This window comes from Wyeomyia smithii, chromosome 2 (genome assembly GCF_029784165.1).
Source record: "Wyeomyia smithii strain HCP4-BCI-WySm-NY-G18 chromosome 2, ASM2978416v1, whole genome shotgun sequence".
NCBI lineage: Eukaryota > Metazoa > Arthropoda > Insecta > Diptera > Culicidae > Wyeomyia > Wyeomyia smithii.
Window position 1 is genome coordinate 124,273,337 of NC_073695.1, and position 18,921 is coordinate 124,292,257.

The 18,921-nt window shown below is 40.6% G+C and overlaps 1 protein-coding gene across 3 annotated transcripts in view; it reads right to left on the reverse strand.

Annotated features, from left to right (window-relative positions):
• Positions 1-14,976: 14,976 nt before the first annotated feature.
• LOC129721632 (longitudinals lacking protein, isoforms A/B/D/L) overlaps positions 14,977-18,921 on the reverse strand; it is a 93,281-nt gene continuing 89,336 nt past the window's right edge. The window contains exons 7-9 of one of the 3 annotated variants that reach the window (XM_055674406.1): positions 18,539-18,804; positions 17,546-17,629; positions 15,190-15,302 (exon numbers count right to left, since the gene is read on the reverse strand). In XM_055674406.1, coding sequence (XP_055530381.1) covers positions 17,576-17,629; positions 18,539-18,804 — 320 coding nt within the window. In that variant the 3' untranslated portion in view covers positions 15,190-15,302; positions 17,546-17,575. Of the gene's footprint in view, positions 15,303-17,545; positions 17,630-18,193; positions 18,805-18,921 lie in introns of those variants that run through there. The other 2 variants (XM_055674403.1, XM_055674396.1) reach the window with 2 other exon arrangements.

Below are 18,921 nucleotides of genomic sequence, written 5' to 3' on the forward strand. Positions count from 1 at the left end.
CGTCTCGAGACTAGCCATCGCTACCCTAGTAAGGTAGCATGGCAAAAACACTTTACTACGAATAATCAAGAAGAAGAAACGGACCGGATCAATCGGCAACGACCTAGGCGACGAAAAAAGGACACTGATTGGAAACTCGGAACATGGAACTGTAGATCGCTGAGCAATCCGGATGGCGATAGGATCCTACTGGATCAGTTGGAACCCCGTCACTCCGGTATCGTAGCGCTGCAGGAACTTTGTCGGAAAGGAGAAACTGTACGGAGAATGTGTGGCCGCAGGGCCCAGTACTACCAGAGCGGCGGCACAACAAATGAACGGGGTACCGGCTTTATTGTGTTGGGCAAGATGCAAAGTCGTGTGATCAAGTGGCAGGCGATCAGCGACAGGATGTGTGTATTGAGAATTAAAGGCCGGTTCTACAATTACTCCATCATCAATGTGCACTGCCCGCATGAAGGAAGACCCGATGGCGAAAAGGAAGCCTTCTACGCGCAGCTGAAGGACGTCTACGAGAGCTGCTCGCAGCGGGACATCAAGATCGTCATCGGAGATATAAACGCTCAAACCGGAAGGGAAGACTTGTATTAACCAGTGATCGGACACGAAAGTCTGCACACCGAAACGAACAACAACGGCCAAAGATGTGTCAACTTTGCAGCTTCCCGAGGAATGGTAGTCTGAAGTACATTCTTCTCTCGCAAGGACATCCACAAAGCCACTTGGAAATCACCTGACCAACAAACAACGAACCAAATTGACCATTTGCTCATCGAAGGACGAATTTTCTCGGACATCACCAACATACGCACCTACCGAGGTGCGGACATTGACTCGGACCACTACTTAGTGGCGGTTTGTATGCGCTCAAAACTGTCGACTGTCTACCAGTCACGGCAGAGCCGATCCCCGCGGCTCGACATCAAGCAGCTACGGGACCCGCAAGCTGCCGAAGTCTACGCACAACAGCTTGAAGCGGCACAACCCACGGCAGAGGAGCTCGGCGCAGCTACTCTCGAGGATGGCTAGACCATGATCCACACGGCCATTAGGAAATCCGCGACAACGACACTAGGAACAGAGGCGCCGAGTGGCAGAAACGACTGGTATGATGAGGAATGTCAGGCAGCGGTGTCAGAGAAAAACCGGACCTGGGTAAACTACCCGAGGGTAAGGACGAGAGAGAACCTGGTCAAATACAGACGAGCAAGGAACGACATGACCACGATCCTGAGACGTAAAAAGTGCCAGCAAGAGGCTCGTGATTATGAAGAGCTGTTCACTGCTAATGAGACGCGAAAGTTCTACGAAAAGGTTAACCAATCCCGTAAAGGCTATGTGCCGCGAGCCGACTTTTGCAAGGATATGGAAGGTAGCCTCATCACGAACGACAGCGAGGTGGTCGACAGGTGGAAGCAGCACTTCCATGAACATCTAAATGGCGATGCAACAAACAGAAGCGGAACTGGAACGGACCTGAGAGTGCCAGCAGTAGATGACCGGGTATTAGCCCCCGATCTCCACGAAATACAGCGGGAGATTGGGAAGCTGAAGAACAACAAAGCCACCGGCAAAGACGGCCTGCCGGGCGAGCTCTACAAACATGGTAAAGTAACGCTTGCTAGAGCACTACACTGGGTCATTTCCAAGATCTGGGAAGAGGAAAAACTGCCGGAAGAGTGGATGGAGGGAGTCGTTTGCCCCATCTATAAGAAGGGCAACAAGCTGGAGTGCTGCAATTATCGTGGCATTACGCTTGTCAACGCTGCATATAAAATACTCTCCCAAGTTCTATTCCAACGTCTAATACCTTTAACAAGGAGGTTCGTGGGGCAGTACCAGGCGGGTCTCATTGGAGTCCGCTAAACCACGGACCAAATTTTTTCAATCCGACAGATTTTGCAAAAATGTCGTGAGTACAACGTGTCCATGCATAACATTTTTATCGACTTCAAGGCAGCCTATGATACAGTCGATCGAGAACAGCTATGGCAGATCATGCACGAGAAAGAGGATATCTTCCCGGATAAACTGACGTGGCTGATCAAGGCTACCATGAACCGTGTGATGTGTTACGTGCGTGTCTCGGGGATGCTCTCTAGTCCCTTCGAGTCATGCCGAGGATTGGTGATGGACTCTCTTGTTTGCTTTTTAACATCGCCCTCGAAGGTGTTATACGAAGAGCGGGCATCGACACGAGTGGTACGATTTTTACGAAACGAGTTCAGATTAACGGCTTCGCTGATGAGTTCGACATCATAGCACGAAACTTTGCGACGGTGGAGGAAACCTACACCAGACTAAAAGCGGAAGCTAAGCGTATTGGACTGCTGATCAATGCGTCGAAAACTAAGTACATGAAGGGAAGAGGCTCCAAGGAGAACAATGTCAGCCTCCCACCCCGGATCACCGTAGACGGCGATGAGCTTGAGGTGGTAGACGAGTTCGTGTACTTAGGATCGCTGGTGACCGCTGACAACAACACCAGCAAGGAGATCCGGAGACGCATTCAAGCGGAAAATCGTGCCTACTTTGCACTTCGTAAGACAATGAGATCCAATCGAGTGCGCCGCCGTACAAAGTTGAAGCTTTACAAAACACCAGTCAGACCGGTAGTCCTCTATGGGCTAGAGACGACAACACTGCTCTCAGAGGACCTCAACGCCCTTGGAGTTTTCGAACGGAAGGTGCTGCGAACCATCTACGGTGGAGTACAGACTGAAGACGGAGAATGGCGTAGACGCATGAACCATGAGCTGCACGCGCTGCTAGGAGAAACCCCCATTGCACATCTGATCAAAGTTAACTGATTGCGATGAGCCGAACACGTCGCAAGAATGCCGGACGACAACCCGGTTAAAACGACCCTTTTCAGTAACCCCTCCGGCACCAGAAACAGAGGAGCACAGCATACACGATGGCTTGATCAGATTGAAAGTGACCTACGAGTGATAAGACGCCTGGGAGCATGGCGCCATACAGCCCAGAACAGAGTAGAATGGAGACGACTTCTTGATACAGCACGAGCCACCCCGGCTATAGCCTGCTAGGTATGGTATGGTATGTGTATTTTAAAGAAAGCATATTGATTGGAAAAACTGCTGTGGGCTCTGCACGAACGGTGCTAAATCTCTGACCGGATGTTACTCAGGACTGCGTACCAGGGTTTTGGAAGTAGTTCCTAATGCAGTTTGGACTTTTTGAGCTTCAAAGAGAGGTTGATACTTGTGGTAGACGAGTCTCACTAGCACTAATAGGTTGCTCTCAAAGCGCTACCTGTTGTCAACCGAGTCAGTCATCTCTAGTCCCTACCGCTGCACAAGGCACAATGGTCTAGAAACCAAATTTAGGGGGAAATTTGAGTCTAGAGCTTTATATCAACATTTTAGAGAAAAACTTTCTTCTACAAAGTTGTTATAAATGATTAAGCGCTTAAGGGCCATCCACATACCACGTGGACAGCTTTGGGGGGGGGGGGTTGGCTAATGTCCAAGGTCCATACAATTTTTTTCGAATTTATATGGGCAGCTGTCCACGGAAGGGGAGGGGGGGGTCAAAATGGTTAAAAATCTGTCCACGTGGTATGTGGATGGCCCGTTATTAAAAATTATCAAAAATTGGGGTGACCAACATTTTCGATGCAATCAAGTATCTAACTTTTTTATCTTTGTAGATAGAAGAAAAATTTGTTCTACAATGCTATAGCTCCATTAATTTCAAGTAACTTTGTAAAAAAAGGTTTTCTCTATCTTTGAAAACAACCGATTTATATTGAAAAACACATTTTACCCTCTAACTTCTTTTTTTCAAGATTTATCTCAAAACTGTCCTTGAACGACTTTTAGAGCTTTTTAAGAGAAACCATTTGCAATGCTGACATCGTAAATATCTCAAATTTACTCAAAGTTATTAATATTTTTCATCAAAAAATATGCGTTTTTCATTTGTACGTCAGTCTTTCTGGGGCAAACAGAAAAAATATCACTTGGTCTCATTTTGAAGGGCATACTTGACTCTATAAATGGAGTAATTTATAAAAACATGTTATTTTGTGACACATTGAGAGGTATTGCAATGAGGTTCAATAAAGAATATATTTATTTTTACTTGTTTTTCATGTTCTATTGCTAAACAATGAATTGAGAATGCTCCAAAGTTGCTTCATCACAGTTATTTTTAACTGGTGGTTCACAAACCCTTTATATAATAAAATAATGATGAAAGTACATAAAATTAAACATAAACATAAAATTTAACACCTTCTCTGTTTTTGTGATGCACTTTATTATTCCCCAGGACTTCCACCGTCACCATCAGTTATATGTGTCGAATAAAAAAGTTGGTCAACATTGCGCTTTGAGAAGAAATCTGGCACATCTGATATGTGAAACCTGGTTGCAAAATCAACGGTTTATTTCATCGCTTATATCTCTCTGAGTATCTCTGGTAATTTCGTTATCAACATAACTGCCGGCGCCAAGATGTAGGCTAGCTATTTCGATACAATTGTCGCAATCCTATCGCATAATTTTTCTCTAAGAGTCAGCCGCTCACAATCCCGTTCGGACTCACTTAGCGCGATAGTCTCTAAATAAACCTCGAAGAAAGGTTGGAAAGGGACAGATAGAGCCAATTTAAAATTCAAAATGAAACAGTCAAGAGAATCGTAGATTTCCGAAACAATCCGAAGGAGTTGGCGGGACATTACGTATTTCCTGTGAGTCGTACTGAATCACCTTCCCTTATCTGAGGACTTACATTGCTCGTTTATTTCGTCCTAGTTCGCCAAGCATTTCGGAAGTGTCGCGAGTGTGTCTGTTGTCCGCGTTTTTCCTTTAAGTTTCTAATAGTAAGTCATTTAATGTGAACGTAGTAGAGTTGTACTAAATTTCTTCATTTTGAACTAGATTTACAAAGTCGATAAAAGTGTTCTATAGTTTCGCCAGTGTAAAAAAAATGTGCAAGAAAAATCAGAATAGGAAAATGTGCTCATGTATAATGTCAATGACCCGCTCATGTGCTAATGACCCTTTGTACAATAGCCAGCCGACTACCCACAATTTACCGAGAGGAACGAGAGGAAAGAGGCAGCAGAAGGCGCATCGCGCACTGGTTTTTTCCCATCGGACAAAATTTCCCGACAGCGCTACATCGTCGGAAGACACGCGGTATTCCCAAAAACCGCATCATCATGTGACATCCTGTACACTGGAGCCTTCCGATGAGCTCCGTTTCGGGTCGATATCTCCCTTTAAGTGGCACTAAGGAAGCAAGTTTTATCCCCGCCGCAGTTCATCCCCCGTCGGCGTTTGGCGACCGATTTCACGCACGTTACCACATGTGATCGTCATCACCAGCAGCTAGCCGTAGCAGTATCCATCAAAGCAACCAATAGCAGCAACAACAGCGATCGTCGCAGCAGTCTGGTGAGCATAATTTAGCGTGCACGCAAATTTGACAAATTATCATTTATGAACGCCACCCTGCCGAATTATACTCCCGGGTGCAAGCACTTGCTTAAGCCGGTGACGTCACTGCCTATTCAATGATGAAGCAGCTGAATGAAATATAAAGCACATGGGTCCACGAGCACAGTAGGGAGAAAAAGCACACGAACGATAAAATATAGGACGAGATTTAAGAGATACAAATACCAATACAATACACATTCAAGCATGCTAGTAATTTGAAATACAAACCTGTTTCTTTGTAGTTTCCAATAAATGGTTTGATTAGTTCAAACAAGCAATGTGTTTACATTGCCTATTCGGCAGCCGAAGAGGAAAGTTCATTTTCTTGTGCGCTCCGCAGTTCGCTTAAATTAATTTACCGTTTTTTCTAGCGCTCGCTGGTGAAGAACAGTGTGTGGTAGTGGTGAAGTGCTTGCTTTTGGCGCGTGTGCTGGAAGGTGCGGCGCTTGTTTTTTGGTTTGCTTCTTCTCCCAGAAGAACAGGGCGATTCGATCGAAGCTTCGGCGAGGTAAAGGAGGCGGTGGCGCCGTTTCTCAGACGGTGCAACATCGCAACTGTGCTGGAAGGTGTCGTGCTAGTTTTTGGCGCGTACGCTGACAGAGGAAAAAATCGGCGGCGCCGTTTTGCAGTCGATGCAACTCGAAACCGCTAGTGCTGATTACAACTACATACAAAGAAAAGTGACACTTTTTATTTATTCTCTCTCCCACTTGTGTATATACATAACTGATCCATCTTTCATTCTTTTTATACATACATATATTATATACTGCCCCGATTGTCCCATCCACTGATGATGTGCCAATACGGGTCAAAAAGTACCAGGTGAACCAACCCGGTCTTCGTTGGGTCGTGTGTTTCCGACCCAAAAATAAACCTCTCAGAGTTATGCAGATATGCAAAACTCTCAAGAAAGATTACACCAGCTTGACTGAGATTTTTAAAGTCAAAACGGACAAGCTGAAGGCAACTTTTTCCGATCCTCGACAAGCAAATGCTGTCGTCCAGGATCCAAATTTCAACATCGAGTACCGCGTTTATATACCGGCACGCGTTGTTGAAATAGAAGGGGTTATTACCGAGGCTGACCTCACTGAAGAAGATGTCATGAAAGGTGTTGGATGTTTTAAAAATCCATCCCTTCCTGAAATAAAGATCCTTGAATGCAGGAGAATGTATTCCAAGGATAATACGGGCAAATATTCCCCAAATGACTCGTTTAGAGTCACTTTTGAGGGAAAAGTACTCCCGGATTTTGTCGAGCTCCACAAGCTTCGACTACCCGTAAGACTTTTTTTCCGAAAGTCATGACGTGTACGAACTATTTGCAGTTAGGGCACACGAAAACCCACTGCAATAAGAAATCTAAGTGCTCCAAGTGTGGTGAAATCTCCGAGATTAACCACACTTGTAGCGAACGGGACGTAAAATGCTGTCTATGTGGAGGTGAACCACATAAAACGGAAGCGTTGAAAAAAGCGACTAAGCAACGCTGTAAGCAGTCATTTGTACAGATGCTAAAGACTGCCTTACAGCAACAGGAAAATCCATACTCCAGCTTGGAAAATGACGAATCCAATGATGATGAAGAGACATATCAACCGCTTCCGTCAAGCAGAGCAGTGCGAAAACGGCCCAACGCGTCGTCTCCTAAACTTCCTAGAAAGGAGCAGAAAAAGACGCTTACAGACACACCAAGAGGAACCCCTCCTAAGCAAAACAACGCAAAATCGTCACCTCCAGGATTCAAGCTTAATGCCGAGGCTAACAATTTCGATAAAGAGTTTCCCAAATTACCAGGAAAACAATCTGCTTCCGCCAAAACACAGTCATCGGAATCTGAAATACCGACCACTGATGGACGTATCTCATTCAAAATGATCGTTGAATGGATATTTACCACTTTTGGTCTATCTGATTCCCTCAAGAGTATGATTTCGGCTTGGCTTCCAACAATTTGCATGTTGGGTAAGCAACTAAGCACCAAATGGCCCCTCCTCGCGTTCGTATCCTTCGATGTCTAATTCAGACAGCCGAAGTGACGAATCGACAACAAGGATCATACATGGAACTGTAGAAGCTTGATCCCCAAATTAGATAAATTTAAACTCCTGCTTCACGATAGCAAATGCGATATTTTCGCGCTATCTGAAACATGGTTGTCAACTGATACGACACTAGCCGTTCAAGACTTCAATATAATCCGTTTAGACCGAGGAAACTCTTATGGCGGAGTGCTACTTGGTATCAAAAAATGCTACCCATTCTTCCGTATTCCTCTCCCAGCAATTGATGCAATAGAAATTGTTGCTTGCCATATAACAATTGCTGGGGAGGGCCTCACTGTCGCATCAGTCTACATTCCGCCTAGAGCGGTTATTAACCGGTTGCAGCTGTCACAAATAACGGAACTGCTTCCGACTCCACGCCTCATCCTGGGAGATTTCAATTCTCACGGTACGGCGTGGGGCGCATCCAGGGATGATAGCCGCGCTGTTCTTATTGAAAGCTTTCTCGATAACTTCGATATGACCTTATTGAACATACCTGGGTTAGCTACGAGAATTGCAAGGCCTCCAATACGAGAGAGCACATTAGACTTGTCGATGTGTTACTCCTCAATGGCTTTGGACTGCAAATGGGAGATTATTCAAGATCCCCACGGTAGCGACCATTTGCCAATCAGTATTTCGATTACGAGCAGGCTCCATTCTGCTACCACAGTCGAAGTAGAGTATGATCTTACCCGGAATATTGATTGGGAAAAATTCTCGTACACAATATCCCAGGGTCTCGAAACAACGGATGAGCTTTCTCCATCCGACGAATACAACTTCCTTGCAACATTAGTGCTAGATAGCGCGTTGCAATCTCAGAAGAGACCTGCCCCTGAGAAAAAATTGAAAATTCGTCCCAACAAGCAATGGTGGGACAAAGAATGCACCGAGATGAAAAAAGCTCTAAAAGCATCATACATAGCATTCAGGGATGGTGGTTCAATTGAGCTTTATGATCAGTTTAGGGAGCTGGAAATAAAACAGTCTAAGCTGCACAAACTGAAAAAAGATCATACTGGCAAAGTTTCATAAGCACGTTACCCAGAGATGCTTCTATGAGCTATCTCTGGAATACGGCTCGAAAAATGCGCAATAGGTCCGACAGTAATGAGGCAAATGAATACTCTGAACGTTGGATCTATGATTTCGCAAAAAAGGTATGCCCAGACGCTGTCCCATCACAGCAAAAATTCAGCGATACAACGGCTTTTGAAGAACCAGAATTTACCATGTTGGAGTTTTCAATTGCCCTCGCGTCTTGCAAGAACAAGGCTCCAGGACCGGACAGGATCAAATTTAATTTGATGAAAAACCTGCCGGACTCGGCCAAGATACGATTTCTTAAACTGTTTAATAAGCTTATCAGGAGCAATATGATCCCGAAAGCTTGGAGACAGGTTAGGATTATCGCAATCAAAAAGCCAGGTAAACCTGCCGCAGATCACCGCTCGTATAGGCCGATTGCGATGCTCTCATGCATACGCAAATTGCTTGAAAAAATGATCCTTCGTAGACTTGACAACTAGGCAGAGTCAACTAACCAACTATCAGAAACCCAGTTCGGCTTTCGTAGGGGCAAGGGCCCTAACGATTGCCTGGCATTGCTAGCCACAGAAGCGGAAATGGCTCTTGGCAGCAAACAACAAATGACCTCGGTTTTCCTTGATATCACAGGCGCATTTGATTCAGTTTCAATCGAAATTCTCTCCGAGAACCTGCATCAAAGAGGATTCTCCCCTATATTGACAAATTTTTTAATCAACCTGCTGTCTGAAAAGCACTTACTTTTCAACCACGGTTCTTCAACAATAACACGAACAAGCTACATGGGTCTCCCCCAAGGCTCTTGTCTGAGTCCGCTGTTGTACAACTTCTACATCAGTGACATCGACACATGCTTGACGGACGGCTGCACGATGCGCCAGTTAGCTGAAGACTGTGTAGTTTCAGTCACGGCGTCTCTAGCCGCAGACATGAAGAACAGCCTGCAAAACACGCTCGGCAATCTGACCGTTTGGGCCAGTTGTCTTGGAATCGAGTTCTCGCTTGAAAAAACGGAGATGGTAGTCTTTTCAAAAAAGCGACCACCATCTCGTTTCGAGCTAGTTCTGTCCGGAAGATCCATCACTCAGTCACCTAGCTTCAAATATCTCGGAGTATGGTATGACTCTAAGTGCACATGGGAAAAACATGTCAATTACCTGAAGCAAAGATGCCAACCAAGGATCAATTTCCTTCGAATGGTAACAGGAACATCATGGGGAGCCCATTTGATACGACTCTAGAGGATTTGATACGACTCTATCAAACCACGATTCTGCCCGTAATAGAATACGGCAGCATATGCTTCAGAGGTGTCGCAGCTTCATACATGCTGAAACTCGAGAGGATACAATACCGTTGTTTGCGTATCGCTCTAGGCTGCGTGCAGTCGACACATACCATGTCCCTAGAGGTCATAGCTGGAATACTACCACTCAAAGAGAGGCTGTTTGAGTTGGCTTTTCGTTACCTCATTAGATCGGAAATAGCAAATCCAATGCTTATTGCGAACTATGAGAAATGTTTGGAAGTTGTTCAGAAACCCTGTATGTCAGTATACCAGCGGTTCATGTCCATGGAGATAAACCCTTCGGTTGTTGCTCCATCCCGTGAGATTTCAACATCGCTCAACAATTCTTCTGTTGTATTTGATTTGACGATGAAACAAGAAATCCATGGAACTCCCGATCACCTCAAACCAACAGTTGTGCCATCAATATTTTCGGCAAAATTTGGCCACCTCCCAAAACAGAATTCCTTTTTCACGGACGGATCTGTGATGGATGGACAATCCGGATATGGCGTTTTCAACACAGATCATCGCATATCTCGCAAACTGGCATGACCCTGCTCCATATACGTAGCTGAATTAGCTGCCATACACAATTCGCTGCGAATTATCGAGCTCAAGACACCAGACAATTACTTCATCTTCTCGGACAGCCTCAGTTCTATCGAAGCTCTCCGATCGATTAAACCGGTCAAGCACCCGTCCTATTTCCTTCCGGAAATTAGACGGATATTAGAAGTGCTGGTTGATCGGTCTTTCATTATCTGCTTTGTGTGGGTCCCCTCTCATTGCTCAATCCCAGGCAATGAAGAAGCTGATTTATTAGCGAAAAGGGGTGCCATAGAAGGAGATATATTTGATAGACCGATCATCTATACCGAATATTTTCACCTGCCTCGACAACTGGCCCTGGCAAACTGGCAGGAAAAATGGGATAAAGACGATCTTGTGCGATGGATGCACTCGATTTCGCCCAAAGTGTCTACAAAAGCTTGGTTCAAAGGGTTAGATTTAACTCGAGATTTCATTCGAGTTATTTCGCGCCTAATGTCCAATCACTATGTTGCAAACGCACACCTCTATCGAATAAACTTAGTCGATAGTAATCTGTGCGAATGTGGAGGGTACGAAGATATTGACCACATAGTCTTCGTATGCCCTAAGTACCACAGAGCAAGGGCCAAGCTTATAGATTCTCTCCGGAAACAGAAAGAGACGTTTACAATGCAAGTACGGGATGTGCTTGCTAGCCGCAACCCCGCGCTTGTAATACCCATTTACGACTTTTTAAGAGATATCAAGCATCGAATTTGATTATCTCTATGCTTTCTCTCCTAATTTCTCCCAACACAACAATCTTAAAAAGTTTCTCACTAATTCTGTTTTTTTTTTCTTCTTTCTTTCGTTCATCTTTTTTATAGAAACATGAATCATCGCTTTTTTTTTGAGAGACATGATCCACCGAACTTAGATATAAGTTTTGATTTCAAAGAGATAAGGAACCATCACCCTCAACGAATAGTAGTAAGGATTAGTTAGATTTAGTTATAAAAAGAAAAACATTGATGTTAATGTTAGTCGTAGGCTTAAATGACATGTATTTTTAAATTGTATTTTTGAAAGAGAAAAGATGAGAGGGTTTTTATGCCTGTTTGAGGAGGAGCAGTCGGGATACAGGCTCTACTCAAGCTGGCTTTTCCCTACTCCAAAAGATATTCGGCCCCGTTATGCTTCGCGGTTGGGCTTAAATAAATATTAGAGTTTGAAAAAAAACAAAGTGTTTACCTGAAGAATTTAGTACGTTCTAATATGTTCACGTCATTCGTTTCCATATTCGTTTAGTTTGGTTCGTTGTGTCTACTGCGTGGCGGGATTTGAATGTCGAGCAAAGCTCATTCTTCGAGATGTTTGCGCCGTCTAGCGGCAAATAGCGACTTTGCCTGTGATGATAGCATCAAGGTATGGGCACAGACAGACGTCCAAGCAAGAACAAAATTGATCGAAAGTTTCGTGCAAATTTTTAAAAAGAATTGCTTTATAAATCACTTGTATACTAGCGCCGCCTGCTGACCTTATCGCTACAATACTTTTTTTTTCGCTGGTGTATGAGGCTGGCGTCACTGGTAGCGCTATCTGGTTACGAATTGCTACACTGAGAGAAAAACACTTAAAAATTCCATAAGTTACAAGTTATGAACATGTATAATGTTGATTTCATAAAACACTTATGCATTACATATCAAGTTTATAAATTTCATAAGTATATTTTAAGATTTTCATATAAACGTCATGTGCATCCCATACGCGTAGCTTATGATTTTCATAAACGTTAACATTGTGAAAATTCTATATGCATATCTTATAAAATCTGCAAAACGGCAGACCAGCATTACGGTGGATAAATAATTATGCGGAAACTGGGTTGAAAACTGGAGCAAAAAACTGTAAGTACCTCTCTACAAATCCTACTATTACATCATGTCATATATGTTTATTCTAGCAACTAATAATTCTTGTGATCGTTGAAGAGGACAACACTGACGACATTCGGCAAGAAGAATCAAAGGCGAATTTGTTTCCCGAATGGCAAAACCTCAAAGTGTTATCTGACGTAATCTTATACATTAACTTGCACTCGTTATTATATATTTGCGAGTAAAGAACTAGAATGAAGAAGTTGTTTTTTTTTTCTAACAAAACATGACAACAAAGTATGATAAATTTCATGGTAGTCATTATAAAATTCACATTGAAAAGCTATGATTTTGATATGTCTGTTCTTATAACATGCATACATACGACCAATAATTTTTATAAGTATGACTTATAAAAATCGTTAGTGCTCGAGAGTAAAATTTCCCCTCCAATTCATAAGACAAGCTTATGACTTTTATAAGGGATCCTTGTGCAGCAAAATCATAAGGGGTTCTTATGGAACTCAATAGTTATTTTTTCTGAGTGTACTACAAAAATCTTTACACAAGTTTGAAACTCAGCTTGGACGTCTGTCTGCGGTATGGGTGATTCCTTACCGTAAGCTTTCTTGGCGTTCGCTTAGGTGTTGAAGATCTCTGCTGGCTGTAGGGATGGGAAAACTATCAGTAACTACTGATAGTTATCAGTAAGAGAAAATATCATTAACTATCAGTAAAGTTTTTCTCTTACTGATAATGTCTAAATTTATAAAAAAAAATTTAGAGAGGTACTCTACAGTCATATAATTTTCACAAAGGCGCAACTAAAAAAATGAGGGGGTGCTGTTTTTCCTAACTTTTCATTAAAAAAATACCGTTAAAATAACGCTCATGCTTTTTTAATTTATTATTGTGTAGCAAAGTACGACACAAAAAAAAAACAAATACCTACAGTAAAATAGATCACTTCAATCTGGATTGAATCTCCAAACTAATGGAAGGAAAATCTTAGCCACAGCGTCAACGCCAACCGCTTTCAACAAAGCTAATTCAGTATTGAGTAGAGCTAGATATGAGAATCTATTCTGCGTGTTGACCTTACTACACTATAAAAAAATGTCACGATTACTTCAAGTGTTTTTGCACTTTACTCAATTCGTCACATCACACTGCAAGTTGAAGGGATTTAGTGTTGATTTCTCGATGATTAACACTTTCCAATGAAATAATCTTGCGTTGAAAACTGGTTAATGGAAATCACCATCGTATTATAATAAATATCTCTTGTATTATCACTACTGTTTAAATCAATTGAATTACAGCTGCAATTCCGATTGACAAACGTCAAAACCATAAAGTGAAGCAAAAATAGTGACAATGGCGAACAGCGCAAGCAGCTCATTTATCCAGAGATCAGAAATCCATTTCAGCGTAAGTTTTATTGAATGTTTTAAATTAAAATGACAATAAAACGACTCTTTTACAGATCCTGAAATCGATTGCATCGATACAGTAACAGGGAACATTTCTAGGATCATTTTGTTAATAAATTAAAAATCTAAAATAAAATAAAATGAAAAATCTAAAATAAAAAGAAGTCTCTTGAATTTATTGTTAATTTATATAATTATCCAACTGACCGACATTCCGTATCTCAAACATAAGCATATCAACAAAGATGAACATAACAACAGAAAATAAAGTAATTTGCTGTTGATTCCATCGTTCTTTGCATTAATATATTTCGAAAGATTTTAATTCAACTCTGAAATGTTAGGCAAGTAGTGCGAATTCAACAGCAAATCACTTTACTTCGACGTGAATTTTATTTACAGTGTAAGCTCCGTTTTTACTCGCCCTACTACTGGAAAGCTTCTTTCCACAGCTTGAGAGGAAGTATTAAATGGACCTATGAAGAATACAACCTTTTTGTGAAAAATTCTGAGTGGGGACTAGAAAATTTCTTGTGTGAGATGGGAGCGCTCATTACGGCATTCGAGAGCTCTTGTGTCCGAAAGCGAAATAAAACAATTTTTGGCGATTGACTAATTTTTATCAAAATGAACGATACAGAGCCAAGAATGTACATCTGAATAAAGCAACGCTAACAAATGTAACGTTAATAACTCGCCTAAAACTTGAATGCAAATTACTGATATTTACTGATAGTAATCAGTAACGAGTTAGAAATGACTGGTAGTTATCAGTAAGAATTTTTAATGATAGTTGTCATCACTAGCTGGCTGATAAAAGGGTTTTCTACTCGCTTTTGGAGCCTTAAATTTACTAGCCTATCTGGTCCGATCCTGATTCCTTTCTTTATGGCAACTTTTGACTGACCCTTAGGGGAGTCTCACCGGGCAAACATAGCGTGGCGTGCAGTCGTAAGTGGCGCTTAAGCTGCACACTGATTAGAGATCGACCAGGGCCGGCTACACAGTATATCTAGCACTATCGATCTTCGATTGGATTTTTTTTTTTTTTTTTTTTGTAAAATTTGGACCACTGCGACCATTGTTTTTTTCGATTGGATTTTTATGATAAATAATTTTATACAATTACCCATGCGAATAACACTACATCATGCAAATAATAAAACAGTGAATAATACACAAATAAAGTGTGTGTTATTTTTGTTTTATTATTCTCGGCTTTTTGTTCAAACTCATTGAGGTTATCATAAAATTATCAGCCTTTGAATTCGTATACTTCGAACTTTCACAACTTGTGCTTTAATGTCACAGTGTCGAGAAACCAAACTGTTGATGATGTTTGGAATGAAGTGACAGTTGTGAGGCATAATAGAATTTTTTATCACAAAGTGGACAAACGATTTGTGGTTCCTTTTGGCATTCAACCCGTTTATGGCGCATAAGATTCTCTTTCATCGTGTACGACCGATTAGGGCATACATCACAATAGAAACGATCTCCGATAGTACTCCTTGGTAGCCGACCACGGTTTGGTGGTCTCCACAGTAATGAAACCGGTGGTGATTCTGTTGTGTTAAAGAAACTGCTGCCGAAACCTGAAAATAAGAGTGGATTACGATTTAATTCAACAGTAACAAGATATACAGCAGAATTTTAGCTGGAGCTTTTAAGCCCCCAGAGGAAAATATTTTTGCAGCCTTCACAATACACTTCTAGGACTATAAACGTCATTTCACCTAGACATAAAATCTAGATACGTCAATATTCATAACACGTTACACGTGATCTAATAGTTATTTATAATATAGTCAAACCTGTTTTTGTGCGAGTTAATTTTACTTTACGAACTAATTTCATTTTTTGTCATATGACTTACATTTTAAGTTTAGTAAAGCGGTCAATGTATGCAATTTGCGAGGATGCGAGAATGAACGGGAATAGAAGATGTGACTTTTAGGCTTAGAAAAAATTTTCCCTCGTCCAGACGGGACTCGAACCCGCAATCTCCGTTGTCTCCGGCAAGGTGTTTTCGCCAACTAAACTACTGGGAAAGGTATAACTAGTTCTAAACCAAAGTCGAATCACCCTCTACTATTGTGTTCCCGTATCTCAGCACACCGCGATGAACTGCACACACTGCCCGGTGGGAGTTTATTTTTGTAACTGAGAGAGTGATCTCTTCACGCACACTGTGTATAACTACTTATTATATCTAAAGCGACGTAAGCGATGAGACACTTCAGTTAGTGGCTAGACCCCGAAAGCGTATCACGGAAGAGCTCCGTAGGCTAAATTTACTTTACGAACTAATTTCATTTTATTCAATATAAATCATCTTATTTCATTTAAAACTCTTCATCACATATAGGTTAACTCGTTAGACATATGTATATATTTCAAATGCTCTATTTTTCGCCTCTCCAAAACAGCCAAAATATAAAAAAAAAATCGGTTGAAAAATAACCGTATTAAACATAAAAATGTGAGCTAAGGTAAAAAACAGGGTTTTGAAAATAACTTATAATTTTCGGGGTATTTAAAAAAACTTCAAGTAAACGCGCAAGTAACACTTGACTAAAGCTACAACCCACACTAAGTCACATCACAAGTTCTCGCATTTTTTTATCATTTGTAGCACCGTGAAATAATTGTGCGATCGTAACCAAAAATTCTGGTTTTCTTAAAAAATATATAACCTAACCAAATATCAACCGATATCCACAAAACTACTTTCATTTGATTCGGAATTGATTATACTTTCAAAATTATAGTGTATTTGTGGTATGTTTCTTACAAAAATAGACAGCAAATTTAAAATTAAATTGAAAAATTGCGTGAAAAAATCTAAAAATTTAGATATAAGCTCAAATAACTTAACATGTTTTATTGATATTAGTAAAAACCTGTATATAATTTGAAAGCTCTATTTGTCTTTTTTCTAAAACTGCTAAAATATTGAAAATCGGTTGATAAATGACTGAGATAAAAAATATTATATGCACCTGAGGTTCAAAAAACCGTATTTTGACCATAACTTCAGATTTTGAGGGTGTTTGGAAAATTTCTAGTATAAGCGAATGTTACACTTAACAATACCTACAACCTACACTAGGTCACTTCAGAAGTTCTTGCATTTTTTTTTTTCATTTGTAGCACAGTGTTATCAATATACACTGATAAAAGCTCAAAAACTCGTTTTTGGTAACTTTATAAAAATATTTAAAATTTTCGTATGGCGACACCATAACTTTGACTTTATTGTAACTTTGAGCAGAATGCACCAATTTCACATACCAGCATATGCTAAAAAAGGTCTTATCGAGTACTAAGAAAAACCTGAATACTACTTTTCTACAGTTTGTAACATTTGCACAATACGAAAAAAACTACTATTTTTGTAACGCGACACCATAACAAAGAACCTGTTTATCAATGACCTACCAATTGAATTTACAAAATAGCAGCAACAACTGCGTTTAAGCCATGAATACGTCCATAAAAACCCTTTACTTTCTGATGTATCACATGCCCATAGCTTCAAATAGTATCATGCTTATTGTTTAAAAATAGTGTCAAAACTATGATTTTATTAATCTTTTATGAGTGTTTTAATTCAATCATTTAGTCAAGTTTTGCATGTAAATTCAAATGAAACAAATGTTTTCCGTGAAGTTCAATTTATCCCCTTTCACATACACAACAGTTCTGGGTTCTGGCGCGCAAACAGAAATCTGGCAAAATCCAGATTTATCTGGCATACTGGCAACGTTGAACCTGCCAATTTAATTTATGGTAAACCTACATTTTTTCCATATCTCACAAAAATAAATATACTCACCTAGTTGATAAACTTCCTCTTCCAGCAAGCTTAGTGGATTTCGCACGCCCGAATCATTAATGCAACTGTTGTAAAAAGGGAGATCTGAAATAGGAAAAAAATATAAGGAATATCTTAGATCTACTTTAGAAAGCTAATTCTAACATATTATTGGATATTGGATATGGATTGATATTGGAAAGTTAATTTTATTTTTTTAATAATCCTAAGATCTTGTTCTACAACAATAACGAAAAATGTAATGAAAATGAACAATAATCAAGCGGGTCCCAGAATTGTCGTTTTGATAAACACTATTCAAAACTGTTTCAAACAGATTTTTATTAAACAGTTCTTCTAATAATATCACAGTAACACACAACGAATAATAATTTTTTCCAAAGATCTTGGTTTATCAACATTGGGGTTCTCCACCTGCATATCCTGGTACAGGAAAAAGGATTGTGAAATATGAAAACTATCAATAACTCAAAAAAACTAGATGTTAACAATGATTTATTATTGCACTGTATTATTCACTCCGCATGTTAGAGGAAAATTTGAAACAAAAGGTTGCTATAGTGTCTAATAAAATACACTGGAAACTTGAGAGGCGAGTATATGTTGCACTTTCGAGAGTATAAAATGCGATTGATTCACGCAGTCTTTTTCTAGAAAAGTTTCTTATATCAGTACCGAATGCTCTTTTCGCATATGCTCATTAAGAAAAGCTTGAGTGCGGTAAATTAATGAGCACAAAGGGCACTTAAAGGGTATATGGTCCCTGTTACTATTACTAGCAGATGGACTATTAACACTAGGTCCAGACATGTTACCACGTCTCGATTCTATTGTTCCAGACCCACGTAAGGACACTGACGATTTGTGAAAACTCACAACAGTACCATCAGTAATACCAGCTGACTGACTACTGCCACTTATCGCAGCGTTTGATGATTTTTTCAGACTAGGCACTTGATAAAAAACAGATTTATAATTCTTTGACATCGTTACATCTAAACTTTTCTGCTGCAGCATATATTGGTTGTACCCATCGTTTTGAACTGGAAGTTGATGCTGTAGTGACAAGGCGAAATTTGGAGAGTATGTTCTAAGTTCGAGTGGTTTAGGTCCCAAAACCCGTTCGATAGTGGTGGATGGAGTGAGATCTACCGTCGATATTGGTGAAAATACATTAATGTTACTTTTCTCGTTCAAACTGTACAACACCGTTTCTGGTACCAGAGATATACGCTGCGTAAGCTGCCCAGCTCGAGGACCTGAAATAAGAGCAGAGAAGGCAATCGTTAGTTTACGTTAGTGCCCCAAGTGCCGCACAGGTAGCAAAATTAGGATAACTGCGAAAAAAAAATAAACCAAACACCAGAACGGATATG